Genomic DNA, 16,476 nt, shown 5'->3' on the forward strand with positions numbered 1-16,476 from the left:
TCGGCGACCGATTCGTCCACATACGTACGATCTTCGAAGAGATCAGACGCCCATGCGACGGATCGCTGCTATCCGTCTGTCGCTTGTGGGGCCCTGTAGCTAGACGCGGTGGCCCTCACAGGTAGTTGTTTACGAGCGCAGCGCAGGGTTGGGCACCCCTCGTAATTCGCAGAGGCAGCCCCCGGCGCGGCGGCGAGTTCCGGGTTGCAAGTGGGGGCGCTGCGGTCGCGTCCTCGCCTCTCCTCGTGCGTGCGTTTGGGCCCAACGCCGCCCCGGAGCGGCCAGTGCGGATTCCGCGTCCCCAGGGGGAGCAGCGAGCAGCGGCCACGGAAGAACAGAGCCAGGAGCGGCAGCCAGCGACACCGGCGGCCACCAACACCCACGCACCAGGACCCGCCAGCCATGACCGACGACGACGGCGACCGCGCCACCGCGGAGGCGCAGCAAAACGGTGAGTGCGCCACACAGTGACAACAGCTCCGCAGGCGTGCGTCGACCGATCCACAAACCACCCCAAATTTTCTAAAAAAAAAAAAAAATCACTCCGTCGTTGTGGATGGCGTCCCGGCGGCCAGCAGCTGCAATACATCTCGTTATATCAAATTTCACGGAGTTTATAGATGTTGTTCATACAACAAGCACGATACGTTTCGGGTTATACCTTCCATCATCAGACCTACATCACATCTGCATTGTAACTTTTTCTTTTTTGACAAATGACATTGTTGTATTACAAGGCCATCTCCAGAAGCTATGGGCGATATTTGATGAAGTGTTTATGCGTTATCAACTAAACATAAAATCAAAATTCCCTGACCTAATATCTGATTTTAGGCTCAGGGAATTACATATGTAAAGGCTTTTTTTTTACCGCTATAGCCACAATCTTTGTCAACTACTGTATTGTTTATTTAGCGATATGTTTCGAGGTAAACCTCCATCTACAGACTAAATGGCATTACAGAAACAACTTTAAAATAAGGCTATATAGCCTACTTATTCCCCGATTTCTGATTTTTTATGTTCCGTTGACAACGTATGTTCATCAAATGCCGCCCATACCATCTGCAGATGGCCTTTGATGGCCGAAACCCGTTATGATTGTATAAAAAAAGTGATGGTGTCAATAATAAAAAAAATGACAAAAATGAAATACTTCCACTACCGTGAAGGGATATAACAGACAACCATCAGTATTCTGTTCATACCAGTTTAGCACATAGGTAAAATCACGTGAAGTCACAGAACAACTTCGTTTTAAATTTCTTTTGTTTTACGTCTATGGTCACGAACTTGTAAGTTCTCAGACTACTGGTTTCGGTCAGCAATGACCATCTTCAAATCTGTTTTAAAAAACCTGTCGTAATCTGCTATAGAGGATTTTAGAACATGTTTTGATACAAAACAGATTTGTTCAAATGTGTCTGAAATCTTATGGAACTTAACTGGTAGGGTCATCAGTCCCTAAGCTTACACACTACTTAACCTAAATTATCCTAAGGACAAAGACACACACCCATGCCCGAGGGAGGACTCGAACCTCCGCCGGGACCAGCCCCACAGTCCATGACTGCAGCGCCTTAGACCGCTCGGCTAATCCCGCACGGCAAAAACAGATTTGATGATGGTCATTGCTAACCGAAACCGGTCGACCGAGAATTTAAAAGTTTGTGACGATAGTCGCGAAATAAAAGGAATTTATTTTACATTTTCGGGTCACTGTTCAATTCGCAGCTTATGAAACTTCGATTTATATCGGCGTCTACTTCTCTGCTCCACCTCTCGGTATGTGATGGAGGTTACTTTGAGTACCACTGTCACCCCTCTTTCCAGTTCCAGGTGTGCCGAACTGTACGCGGGAAGAATAATTCTTGGCAAGTCTTCCTCGGTACTCGAATGACTCTGCTTTTGTCTTCGCGGGCTTCTCGCGAGGGTTATGTAGTAGGAAGCAATATATTGGCCGAATCTCCTAGAAGCATATGCTCTCGGAATTTTAACGGCAAAAACCACGTAGTGACGAACGCCTCTGCTGTATCGTCTGCCACGGGACTCGTGTGATCATCCCCGTTACACTTTCGTGCTTGCTAAACGAACCTGTAACAAAACGCTCTGCTCTTCTTAGGAACTTCTCTATTTCGTATTTTAATCATGATTGCCAAGGGCACGAGTAGTATTCCAGTACTGATAGAAAGAGGAGTTTATGATATGTGGTATCCAATTTGTGGATGTGACATACGACCTGACGATCTCTGTCTGCCGTCCCAACAATTAGCTCTAACAGGTCGTTCACCTGAAATAGCACCGTACGAATTCTCTGATATTTAATGGATGCCATTCTTTCCAGAGATTGTTCTGAAACCGTGTACAACTAGTGGAAGAAGGCACATCCATTAAATATCGGTTTAAGAATTCGTTTTACAACACATGTAGAACACAAACTGGCCGTCTAGCGTCTCAACTAGAACTGCGGCCGCCGACATGTGAACATACCCCAATCTGTCGGTGTAACTCAGTTGGTACGCTCGTTAAAATGGTTTCCTCGTGTGTTGTGAAACAAAAATATGAAAGTTTTCACACTTTTGGAGGGTTCTCTTACAATAATTTATTTATAGAAAACGGAAACTATATCCAAACAAAGCTCCATAACATCATATATTGCCACAAAAACTGGAAAATACATATAGTGCAGATATTTGTATAGTTGTCCATTTCACGCAACATAGAAATTCAGTAGCATTTGACCACAGTATTAATAACTGAAGACAGGAACCATAGTCTTAAATGTTCTTGATAATATGAAACTATTACGTACCCATATTGTGGGTGGAGCAAACGCAATGTTTCTGTTGTTAATTGCTAAGGTACCGAAAACTTTCAGTTTGTAAAAGTAATTGTCCATGAAAACTTAAGGCCATCTGCGCTGCAACACGGCACGATTGGGAAAAATCAACATTGTAGATAGTAGAGGATTTGTAGAATATAAAGTGAAGTCGAATGGGCACAAGATTGTGTGGTTCTCCGGGGAGTAGTGCACGAACACTGAAAAATCTGTAACAGTAGACTCTTGAAGAAAGAAGCCGATACTCTGCCAAAATTGCTTAAAAATTTCATTGATCGGATTTCACTGACGCTCCTAGTTACCGAACTATATTGACGTGTAGTTTATTCTTCAACTTTGCTCATACGCTTGATGCTTTCAACAATGCAAAGAAGACTCACGTTTGACGCGTGCGCTATTTTGGTCAGAAACGTAAGAAGTCGTATGACTTGCTGTTCTTGGTAGTAGTAGTTTTCGTTTTTAATATGACCGCAGCTACAAGAGATCAGACTACTTAGAAAGCACATATGTTTTTAGTGCCTTTTGTTTAGTATTTTTGCTAAGTTTCCTTGAGACAATAAAGAAATCACGCCCAAATTCAAGTAGGACTAGAGGCATAAAGCTCCATAACACTACATATCTTCGTTCGCTTGTAGCCAACTGTCTGTGAAATATTATAAATCTCAAAATTCCTGAGCGGTTCCGACACTGATTTATTAATCTTAAAATCAGAGATTTCATTTAAGGAAACAGTATCATGGAACCTACAAAAGCTGTTATAGAGTTTATTTATGGACAAATAACTAGTTTCAATCAAATGATCTGTTCAAGTTATGGACCAACATTACATTACATTAAAGAAGGGCTCCTTGGCGTCGAGTACAAATTATTTTTACTTGCAGCGTCTTTCACATGCAGTATACATTCACCTATTCAAAGTTATTTTCCTGTAGAAGCTTCTTGCATCTCTCTCATACAATTTTTCAAAAGTCACTAAATGCATGTATTGCAGTATCCAGCAAACTGTCTGGCCAAAGTCGTATCATTAACTCAATACCTAACAGTGCGACTTTCGATTTTTGTGCTTAGTGACGAAAAATGTGTTAGATACATGGATGAAACTTCTACCTGAAAGTGACCGTGAAGATGAAAATATTTTGCTGAAATGATATTTCATACAAGACAAAATGCGACAAAAGGTAATGGTGAAGAAACGTGAACCACTAGCTGGAGTAAACACAACAAGCGCCTTGCTGGCTGAAACTAATGCGACTAATGGCGGATGCAACCTACCGCGTGTCTTCCATCAGTACTGCGTGTAAACATAGCAAACGCCTGACATGTTTCAGAATATACACACAAAACTAGTAAAGTAACACTTACAAGCAATGGAACATATACCTTTAAATGTAGGAAAACGCAAAGATAGCATGATGCTGAATATTATGCTGATAGAAAATTTACAGAAAGTAAATGACGTAGAAAAGGAAGCACGTCACTATATCGAATCGGCTCATACATTTGTTATTTAAATTTTGACCCAAAGAAATTGATAGAGAGTGAGATGAGAGAGAGAATTTAAACCGGATGTAACTGTTTGTGCCGAGAACGACTTTTAATAGCCATAAATGTCAATGTAAATCACTTAAGTGTCCTAGATGGAGTTGGATTGTTCCATGTCTACGAACTCCACATTGTAATCTAATGGAGAAGTCTATACTAGATATTTGTAAAGGTAGCTTGTACTCATTGACATGCCAGAAAGAGATTAAAAATTTTAGTAGGTCAGTTTCGCGGTTTACGGCGAGGAACTAATGTGCTTGGCAGAAATAACAAACTATTTACCAATATTACCAGAAGCTACTTTGCAGTGGTATACAGTGGACATTACAATCCTTTATAAACTTTCCAATGAATATAGAGTTTCATCCACTCAGAAATTTTTTCCTCAAGTAAATTACATGGTATTAAACGCGCAAGCACACAACAGTACAAAATTAAAAATATTTCCATTGATGGTATTTACAGAACGTACGTAGAAGGAAACCCTGACGTGCACAGCTGGAATTTTCTCTTGGATGTGATAGAAGTAACTAAGAAGGAACACAAATTGGAGTCGGTTTGTGACAGTACCTCGCAATCTTTCATTCGCAATGTTATGACTACAAATTTTAGTTGCTTCGAAATTTTAAACAGGATCAGATCTGCGAAGTGTTCCGTTTCTTTTGACATCCGAGTATTCGGACTTCTAAAACGTCAATAATAATAAGTAAATTTAAAGAGAGTTACGGGGTCGAGTTAAGATTATTTGTGCAGTTACGCTACATAAATAGAAAGAAACATACTTACTTATCAGATAGCGTATAATTTATGTTAATAAATTCTTGTTTTTTGTGAAGAACCATTGGAATTTTCTTGGGAGGCACACAAGAACAACGAATCGTAGTTCTCTTTATTATGCGATTACATTTACTGTCAAGAGTATATGATGCTTTAAAAAAATCACTAAGAATGTTTACCAAATGATGGTATCAGTGCCCAACTATGACTCAATTTTTTTTTTAATATCAGTGTCACGTTATTAGCGATATTTAATGCAGCGATATGTCCAATAATTTGGATAATTAATTGCGGATCCTCTGTGTTTGTCAGCTGAGTTTTGAGGGTCTTTTCTGGGTCTTTCAGTGTTAAGAGGTTTTAATTCATGCTACAGTCGTATGCGCAGTCAGTTTTTGATGTGAGTAGCTCGCTAAAATTATAACTTCTTCAGTGTTTCTGTAGTCTGGTGCCAACTCGACGCCTATACGAACCTACAACCACCATATCGAAATACCCTCACAGATTGCGCCCGTCGTTACGCAGAAATTCTTCATGTAAATGAGCACATCCTGCTTCAGCTCGTTTGGTATTTTATTATATTTGTTACCAACTAACTAAAGTGATAACCATCGTCGTCCGAGGAAATTTATCCAGGGGGTAGGCGGATAAGAGACTGAACTTTCCATTTTTGATACAAATACGTTGTTGAGCTTTGAAGGGTGTCCACGCCTGCCAACCCTTCAGGTTTAGGCGGGAGACACGATTTTCCACTTTCTCTTCCGCCTCCATATTATTTCATTAATTTTCCCGATTTTTACTAATTATCGTCAAATCTAAGACATTTGTTTCGAAAATCCGCCATTTGTCTTTTTTGCGAATGATCTGAATTCTTTTGTGATTAGTTGATTTTAACCGAAATACCTATCGAAGTTTATAGAGCCAGGAGGTTGTGCATATTATATATCGATAGTTATGGTCTCTTTCAGCTTATCCATTTAAATTTTTATAGACATTAGTTTTGTGACGTCATAAACAAAGACTCAGACCAGTTATCGTGGGTTTATAAAAAAAATTGCCCACGGCTTTTTCATCATTCATATCTCCTGGTGTTTCCTGATTTTTTAAAAACTGAATCTCCTGCTTTTTAGTTTTGAAGGTTGGCAGGTATGTGTGTCACGTCATCGGAACTAAATTTTGTAGGTGATGAAAAAATTACTATCCACTCAAAATATGGTTGAAAAAACTCTGTTCTCCCGATTCCAGGACGGAGCAGTATCAACCCTTCCTCCCCCCCCCCCCCAACCCCTCCCTCCCCTCTTTGCGGACATCTAGCGCGTTAACTATGTCCTCCGTAAGATATCCTATCAGCCTCTTCCTACACTCGTGGTCTGCAGTAGCGCTTTTTGTGGACAATGCTCCAAGTTTTTAGGTGCGTAAATGGAGCAAATAGTTTTTACATGCTGACAAAATTTCTGGCACACCGCAGTGCTTATTCTCGCGAACTCGCTGATGCACTGGACAACGTAAAAAAATGTTCAAATGTGTGTGAAATCTTATGGGACTTACCTGCTAAGGTCATCAGTCCCTAAGCTTACACACTGCTTAACCTAAATTATCCTAAACACACGCACCCATGCCCGACGGAGGACTCAAACCTCCGCCGGGACCAGCCGCACAGTACATGACTGCAGCGCCTGAGACCGCTCGGCTAATACCGCGTGGCTGGACAATGCAGATAAGACACTCTGCGCTTTATACCTTAAAAGTATTCAAAGTCAATCGAATATAGGAAAGAAACGCAGAAAGATCGTATTTTAGTTTATTTACATGTAACCCCTACTCATCCCCAGCTGTATTTCTAGGGGTGACATAGATATTCTACTATCACAGTACTTTCTATGAATAAGTCATGCGTAAACCAAATTTAGTTGAAATTCCTTCAGATGTTGCTGGGTTGTGCTTTTATGTCACTCCTTTTCACTCCCACTCTCAACGATAGGGATGTGTTACTGGCAGTAACTTTTGTCCGCAGCTGGTGGTCGTGCGGTAGCGTTCTCGTTTCCCACGCCCGGGTTCCCGGGTTCGATTCTCGGCGGGGTTAGGGATTTTCTCTGCTTCGTGATGACTGGGTGTTGTGTGATGTAGTTAGGTTTAAGTAGTTCTAAGTTTTTCGAGAATTATGACCATAGATGTTAAGTACCATAATGCTGAGAGCCATTTGAACCTGCCAGTAACTTTTATTTCCTGATGACAATTGATAAGTGAGCCAAGTTCGGAAGAAACTGCTCCAGGTGTTACAGAGAGATTCTGATTGTCACTGTTTCTGCACCCTCCACAAACCCCATTGGGTGCAACGTCTTTGGTTCCGTCATCAGTGAACCTAGTGGACACGAGAACTACTAATTCGAAAGTAATGTCTTCGGTTCTCGATTGTCTTTACATTTCACAGTTTCTCAGCCCTACCGCTAGGGATGTTATTTAGAACATCAGAAATCTTTGATATACAAGGCATATGGAATGAACCAATACAAATAAATAAAGAAGTAAGACAATACTTTAGTTTATCCCATTCAGTATTTACATTGGCCATGCAGTTTGCAGATATGGATGGAATTCAGAATGGAGAATGAGGTACACTTAAATAATTCGGTAAAGCTGGACTCATTCTTATGTGCTGCTCAACAAACAAGATAAGGACATGGTTTGCAAATAAGAATTTGTGAACTAAATAAAATATCCAGAATTTTTTAAATAAAATATGTACAAAATACAATACAGGTTGTGGCGCTTAGATCCGGACAAATGAAACTTTTTAAAAAAGCAAAGTTATTAAAACAAAATGAAAATGAAAATCCTTTTACATATAAGTAGTGGTGTCTTTAAGGTGTAACATTACTTCATATAAGCCGCTTCAGCCGCAATGACCGCGTCCAATCTTGCCCTGAAGCAATCGCCCGCACTCCCTAAACCAGCGCTGTCCATATTCGCGAATGCTGCTTCGATAGCCGTGCGTAGAGATGCGACATAAGCCTGCCTCGTCTTATTGGTAACTCTTTAGACTACGCTGCAAACATAGTAGTCGAGGGAGTTCGAATACAGGCTATTCGGGGGCCAGAACTCCATTGATCAGAAAATGTCAACATTATCCGAGAGCCAGTTTTGGACTAAATGGCTCGCATGAGCCGGTGCTCAGTCCAATTGAAAGGCATATTGTCTCCTCGAGGCTACAGTTGCCATCCACGGTTTCACGACATTCGTCAGAACTTTGCAGATAAACTTCTTTTGTGACAGTTTGTCCCTTTACAAAGAAATGAGGCGCTATGATATCACTCTCACTGTACCTAACTCCTAGGGCGAGAACCCCAGACTTCTCCGAAGCTCTGTACTTGGCTACAATATCGTTAACAGTTGATCTCGAGTACCCGAAGAATAGAACTATTTCAGTTTGCGAACGCCCAGGGCAAAGATTTTCGACAATCGCGCCTCTTCGCATGTACTTCGCACTTGTCCGTAACATCTCGGCCACTTTGAAGTTCTGACTGTTTACTAGATGTCTATGGCTTTCAAGAACGACAATAGCGACCACTGGGGATCTACGGTATGGCGTGAAATTCAAATTGAAATTTGTCCGGATTTAAGCGCTGCACCCTGTATGAAAATATCTTCTAACAAACGTAGATCAATGGCATTAAATTGAACAAGTAAAATAGCTTATCTTGGATATAAAACATCGCAAGAATACTAAGAAGATATGCAGACTAAGCTGAAAAAATTTGGAAGTATCTGTGGAACAATGAATAGAACTTCAAAGCACGAAACACAGGAAGTAATCTTGGATATTGAAAAAACGAAAACTAAAACATAGACAATGAATAGCAATGAGATTTCTTAAAGGAGTGAAGGGATGTAAAGGAAAGGACAGTACGAAATCAAAGTATTCGAAAGGGGTTGAAAATTTGGTGTTTCAAAAAACAAAGAACTGGATGGAAAGAATAAGAAATGTCATCAATATCTACGAAGAATGGATCCACACAGACTACCCCCTCATGTAAAGAACCTTAAAGCAAAAGGGCAAATAGGTCCTCGCACACCGAGAAAAAGCGGTAACGGTAATAGACCCCAATTAGTCTAACATGGAAAGTACAGAAGATGTAGCCTATTTTTACAAAAAAAGTTGGGTGAATGTGCTCCAGACGTCCCTGACTTATGCTTCTATATCACCCCCTTTTTCACACGCACCCCAATTTTAAGGGAATTGGTAGTAAATGCAATAGTTACCAGAACCAAAGTGCATTACATTGCCTTTCTCCCGGTAGACATGACATCATCATCATTTAAGACTGATTATGCCTTTCAGCGTTCAGTCTGGAGCATAGCCCCCTTATAAAATTCCTCCATGATCCCCTATTCCGTGCTAACATTGGTGCCTCTTCTGATGTTAAGCCTATTACTTCAAAATCATTCTTAACCGAATCCAGGTACCTTCTCCTTGGTGTGCCCCGACTCCTCGTACCCTCTACTGCTGAACCCACGAGTCTCTTGGGTAACCTTGCTTCTCTCATGTGTGTAACATGACCCCACCATCTAAGCCTGTTCGCCCTGACTGCTACATCTACAGAGTTCATTGCCAGTTTTTCTTTGATTTCCTCATTGTGGACAACCTCCTGCCATTGTTCCCATCTACTAGTACCTGCAATCATCCTAGCTACTTTCATATCCGTAACCTCAACCTTGTTGATAAGGTAACCCGAATCCACCCAGCTTTCGCTCCCATACGACAAAGTTGTTCGAAAGATGAACGGTGCACGGATAACAGTCTTGGTACTGACTTCCTTCTTGCAGAAGAGAGTAGATCGTAGCTGAGCGCTCACTGCATTAGCTTTGCTACACCTCGCTTCCAGTTCTTTCACTATGTTGCGATCCCGTGAGAATATGCATCCTAAGTACTTGAAACCGTCCACCTGTTCTAACTTTGCCCCCTTCTATTTGACACTCAATCCGTTTATATTTCTTTCCCACTGACATTACTTTCGTTTTGGAGATGCTAATCCGCATACCACAGTCCTTACATTTCTGATCTAGCTCTGAAATATTACTCTGCAAGCTTTCAATCGAATCTGCCATCACAACTAAGTCATCCGCATATGCAAGACTGCTTATTTTGTGTTCACATATCTTAATCTCACCCAGCTAGTCTATTGTTCTCAACATATGATCCATAAATAATATGAACAACATTGGAGACAGGTTGCAGCCTTGTCTTACCCCTGAAACTACTCTGAACCATGAACTCAATTTAGCGTCAACTCTTAACTGCTGCCTGACTATCCATGTAAAGACCTTTAATTGCTTGCAAAAGTTTGCCTCCTATTCCATAATCTCGTAGAACAGACAATAACTTCCTCCTATGAACCCGATCATATGCCTTTTCTAGATCTATAAAGCTTAGATACAATTCCCTGTTCCACTCATAACACTTCTCCATTATTAGTCGTAAGTTAAAGATCTGGCCCTGACAACCTCTAAGAGGCCTAAACCCACACTGATTTACATCCAATTGGTCCTCAACTAATACTCGCACTTTCCTTTCAACAATACCTGAGAAGATTTTACCCACAACGCTGATTAAAGAGATACCTCTGTAGTTGTTACAATCTTTTCTGTTTCCATGTTTAAAGGTTGGTGTGATTACTGCTTTTGTCCAGTCTGATGGAACCTGTCCCGACTCCCAGGCCATTTCAATTATCCTGTGTAGCCATTTAAGACCTGACATTCCACTGTACTTGATGAGTTCCGACATAATTTCATCCACCCCAGCCACTTTATTGCACTGCAATCTATTGACCATTTTCTCCACTTCCTGAAATGTGATCCTATTTCCATCATCATTCCTATCGCATTCTACCTCAAAATCTGAACCATTACTGATCGTATTTTCACCTACATTGAGCAACTCTTCAAAATATTCCCTCCATCTGCCCAAGGCATCCACAGGATTCACCAGCAGTTTTCCTGACCTGTCAAAAATACTTGTCATTTCCTTCTTACCTCCCTTTCGAAGACTGCTAATTACACTCCAGAATGGTTTTCCAGCAGCTTGACCCAATGTATCCAACCTGTTTCCAAAGTCTTCCCAAGATTTCTTCTTGGATGCTGCAATTATCTGTTTGGCTTTGTTTCTTTCTTCAACATAACTATCTCTGACTACCTGAGTTCTAGTATGTAGCCATTTTTGATACGCCTTCTTTTTCCTTTTACAGGCCGCCTTGACTGTGTCATTCCACCAAGCTGTTTGCTTCATCCTACTTTTACACACTACTGTTCCAAGACATTCTTTAGCCACTTCTAGCACTGTGTCCCTGTACCTTGTCCATTCCTTTTCCAATGACTGTAATTGACTACATTCAACTAACTGGTACCTTTCTGAGATCGCTGTTATTTACTTGTGCCTGATATCCTTATCATGAAGTTTCTCCACTCTTATCCTCCTATATATGGACCTGACCTCCTGCACTTTCGGCCTCACAACCCCAATTTCACTGCAGATTAAATAATGATCAGTGTCATCAAAGAATCCCCTGAATGCATGTGTGTCCCTCACAGCCTTCCTGAATTCCTGATCTGTTATTATATAGTCAAAGACAGAACTGGGTCCCCTGATTTCCCAAGTATACCGGTGAAAGTTCGTATGTTTAAAAAAAGGAGTTTGTGATTACTAAGCCCATACTGGCACAGAAATCCAAGAGTTGTTTCCCGTTCCTGTTGGCCTCCATATCCTCTCCAAATTTACCCATAACCTTTTCATACCCTTCTGCTCGATTTCCAATCCTGACGTTAGAACACTGTCCTTGTCCTTTACTCTAACAACTACATTACTGAGTGCCTCATAAAAACTATCCGTCTTATCTTGATCTGTCCCTTCACAATGCGAATATACTGACACAATCCTAATTTTCTTGCTAGACACTGTCAAATCTATCCACACCAGTCGTTCGTTTACATACCTTATTGCAACTGCGCTGGGTTCCAATTCTTTCCTGATGTAAAGCCCTACACCCCATTGTGCTATTCCTGCTTTGACTCCTGACAGGTAGACCTTGTATTCTCCCACTTCCTCTTCTTTCTCGCCCCTTACCCGAATGTCACTAACAGATAAAGCTTCCAGCCCCATCTTACTTGCAGCCTCTGCCAGCTCTACCTTCTTCCCAGAGTAGCCCCCATTGATATTAATAGCTCCCAATATCAGTACCATTTGTTTGCCAAGTCGTATCTTAGGAGTCCCTGGTTTGTCAGTTAGAGGTGGGACTCCGTCACCTCCAAAGGTCCGAGGCATTTTGCTCTGATTGTTGCCAGCATCATATTTAAAGTACCAGGGAAGCAGGTTGCTAGCCTTACTTGCCCCGAGTCCCATTGGGTTTTACCCCTATCGGCTGAGGAACTAACCGGTGGATTTGTTAGTCTTTGCCGTCTGAGCATAAAGAAGATCATGACTCAGAATATGTCCGAGATACCCAGCCTTATTTCAAAGTAACTGGTATCCCGACTGTCGGGACCACTTACTAGGCCACTCATACGTTGCCCGTGGTTCATGAACTAGGACATGACTACAGGAACCCACGCCATGAACCACGGTAGACATGATAAAGTAAAATAAATCATTTCACATGTCTGTTCCTTTATAAATGGATCTATACCTAATCAGATGCTAACTGTTTAACGGTAGCTAGTCGCTACAGGTACCCAACGTGTGTGGTGGGAACCAACAAATACCTGTTGATAACGGGGTGGAGCAGGTTTGCCAAGACAAGGCGTTCAACAGGTTCCAAACAATGGGAGGACTGTTAAAAAGAAAACGTTACAATGCTTTGAAGCTGGAGGGAGTCGGGGGGGGGGGGTGGAGGGGGGGTGGAATAACAAGCTGATCGGCATGACCCGTGCATTTACACGAAAATTCGCCATTTTCCTTGAGTTGAGGACTAAAAAGTCTCGCCGTCAAAATGTTTCTGCCGGTTCTAGTAGCGCGAAAGCTTCCGTGTTCTGCTGGCAGTTCCCCCAATCTTAAGTCCCGCCGAAGAGCCTGCCGGCACAAAAGTGATGCCAGTTTCGGCAGGCCTTCAATAAACTGCGCAGGGAGAACACCCCGACCCCGATTCAAGGAGGCACAAGGGACGTCCCCCCAGCTACCCCCATTGTCAACCCCAGAGGCCTCGTTCGCTCGTTACACCTTTTATGCTCGAAGAAATGGCGAATTCGGGGCTGGTAAACGCAGGGGAGGATGGCAGCGGAACGAGCGGGAACCTGGTTGTAGCCTTAAGACGCGGGTGTCAGATTGCCGACAGCCGGAAGAATGGCGTCAGGGTCAAACGTACGAAGCAAGGGCAGGTTGTTCAAAACTGATGGCAGCAGCTAATATCACTAGTGTCGCCCGAAATTGTTTGTAATTTAATTAAAACACAGGTAAAATTGTCCACAGTCTTAAGTTTCTTTGAACATCTTAGTATTTCACTAGGCACAGTCGTATTGACGGTCAATGCCCTTATTTTCCTCCTAGCTTTGAACTGATTTACCTTGCCAATTATAGGAGCGCTTGAAGGTTAACATGGACACTGAACATGGCACTTACGTCCCAGACACAAAGCATTTCGGGAGGCAAAAGATGAGGTAAATGCCAGAAAAAGATTCTAAGACAATGTTTAACGCAAAATTAAGTAATTGACATAATAAATACACTTAAATACCGTAACCATGCGAAGGCCAACAGCTGCTTATGTGGTAAAAGAATAAAGCTGCATAATTTACGATATAGATTACTTGCCAGAAAAAGATGAAAGCTTGCGGTCTTTAGAGGCGCGTGCAACGTCGTGTGGAGGATGGGAGAAGGATCACAAATATCAAGCATTCACAATTTGCTTTTCGGTACAGTTTACTAGTAAAAATGAAACTAGTTTTCTGAGTTGCTCACTTCGGTGGTTCACGCTATCTGCTTCATATAGAGTATCACTCAGTGTCAAAGCTGTATTAGTGAGCCAAGTGAGGCACAGACGTATTTTCACAGTAGCAGACAAAGTGAAACACACATTTTGCTTCCTCTTTTGCTGGAGATTGAAGTGTTTCCTTCCCTGAAACAGCATTGCTAAAGTTAAAACCATAAATTCCAGATATGCAATGTGTACTTACACCTAAATTAGAACCAAATAGACGTTGCATACTGTTACATGTCGTATGTGTTCTTCAATGTGTATTAAGTGTTACGCTGTCACTTTCAACAACGCAAAGATATTATATGTGCCTGAGATGTGAATATAATTACGTCAAGTATGGTGGCAACGTCAATTACTTATATGTGATGAGTAAGACAAGCGTATGCTATCTCAAATAGGATCATTCCTATTGTTCAACCAAAGCTTCGGGTTGATGATAGCTTAAACTTATTATTACAATATGGATGGATTGCAACTCAGTGAAAATGTGCAGAAACAGAACAGTGTGTCTACAATGGCAAGAAAATATTTTATTTTGATGTTAGAAACGTATTGAAAATTTCAAATGTACTAAGGACTTACCCAAAGTAAAATTTCAGAACAATTTCATCCATCATAAGGGATGTTTTTGAAAAGCCTATAATTGTGTCGATAATGGTTTAAGTAATAAAGTACTATACCATTTACGTATTTTAATCCGTAGCAAAACGTGTGTCAGAATTTATACCAATTTTCAGATGCTGTGATAGTTTCTGTAAGTATTAGATGTGAAGTCTATGGGTGGTTTTTGCTTCCCTTTTCCTGCAGTTGTCTTTTTGTCGCATTATGTTACTGCGTTTCCTTCAAACTGCAGAAAGTCACGCACATGAAACACATCATTCACGCTGTGTATTTTCGTTAAATCGTGTATGGACTGCATCAGAACATACGAATACTATACCGAGAACTTGTTAGGATGAGAGTAGAACGCAGTCATTACAATGATCCAGGGTGCAATTTGCTGTAACTTACGAAAAACCTTCGTCAGAGCTTTTGAAAACTTGTCTGTTTCACTGCTCTTGTTGAGCATGTGCTTTCGCTAAGTTTGATTCTGTGGATATAAATTTCTACTCTGCTTACAAAGGTGTCTAGTTTCCTCTGTACAATGTAGGTAGTATCTTGAAGTTGCTTTATACACAGCCAAAATTATGTGCTGCCTATTTGATACTGGAGACTGTTGCAGACTTGTGTAGCGTGTCGTGTAAAAAATAAACAAATAAATAAAACACTGGTATGTTTTTATATATGTTGTGGATGATACGACCAATTTGGCCTACGTACTACACTATGCATTTATTATATTTAATTTCAGGTATGGTACAGGAGGCCGGCCGGTGTGGCCGAGCGGTTCTAGGCTCTTCAGTCTAGAACCGCGCGAATGCCACGGTCGCAGGTTCGAATCCTGCCTCGGGCATGGATGTGTGTGATGTCCGTAGGTTAGTTAGCCGGCCGCCGTGGTCTAGCGGTTCTAGGCGCTCAGTCCGGAACCGCGCGATTGCTACGGTCGCAGGTTCGAATCCTGCCTCGGGCATGGATGTGTGTGATGTCCTTAGGTTAGTTAGGTTTAAGTAGTTCTAGGTTCTAGGGGACTGATGACCACAGATGTTAAGTCCGATAGTGCTCAGAGCCATTTGAACATTTTTTTAAAAAATGTTTAAGTTAGATTAAGTAGCGTGTAAGCCTAGGGACCGATGACTTTAGCAGTTTGGTTCCACATGAGCTTACCAAAAATTCCAATAATCTGCCCACGAAATCTGAAATAAGACGACGTTCACCACAGAGGGTGCCTTATTTGTACACCCCACGAGGGCTGCCGTATTATTGTCAGATTTCACCCTCTCCAATCCGCTCCACTAAATTATGCAACTCGTAGACCTTTCAATCAGCAGGAATCAGGAACAGATGGTAGTCATCCTCGTTGACCACTTCCTGCTCCCGGCAATAGCGTTTCTGTAATGTCCTACTTTCCTGCCGTTACCCTTTGTGTTTATTTTCTTTTCTAATGGGTGTTTGTAAACATTGGTCATTATCATAAAATGTCTCGCCTTTCGACCAGTCCTGCCGGCTTCGCGACCTGTGACGTTAACGTGATCTTTCCGACCACAAACATTTTAGCCGCGGCTTTTCCGAACGTCAAGGGAAACCACAAAAGTTGGGGACTGTTCGAGCGCAATATTTTTTCTCATTTTCCGATTGGTCGCGAAATATAAACCACAGCGGAAATCAAAACTGTTTTATATGCAACATTTAGCTACAATTTCCAACTACTTCTCTACATAGACGCCGCTCACAGAAGTCAATCATCTGGCTTTTCGCCAA

The 16,476-nt window shown here is 41.7% G+C and overlaps 1 protein-coding gene across 1 annotated transcript in view; it reads left to right on the forward strand.

Moving 5' to 3' along the window:
* Positions 1-282: 282 nt before the first annotated feature.
* The window catches only part of LOC126284757 (protein lin-28 homolog), a 489,075-nt gene continuing 472,881 nt past the window's right edge, over positions 283-16,476 (forward strand). Inside the window, exon 1 of the mRNA XM_049983902.1 lies at positions 283-451. Coding sequence (XP_049839859.1) covers positions 403-451 — 49 coding nt within the window. The 5' untranslated portion in view covers positions 283-402. The remainder of the gene's footprint in view (positions 452-16,476) is intronic.

Source organism: Schistocerca gregaria, chromosome 8 (genome assembly GCF_023897955.1).
Source record: "Schistocerca gregaria isolate iqSchGreg1 chromosome 8, iqSchGreg1.2, whole genome shotgun sequence".
NCBI lineage: Eukaryota > Metazoa > Arthropoda > Insecta > Orthoptera > Acrididae > Schistocerca > Schistocerca gregaria.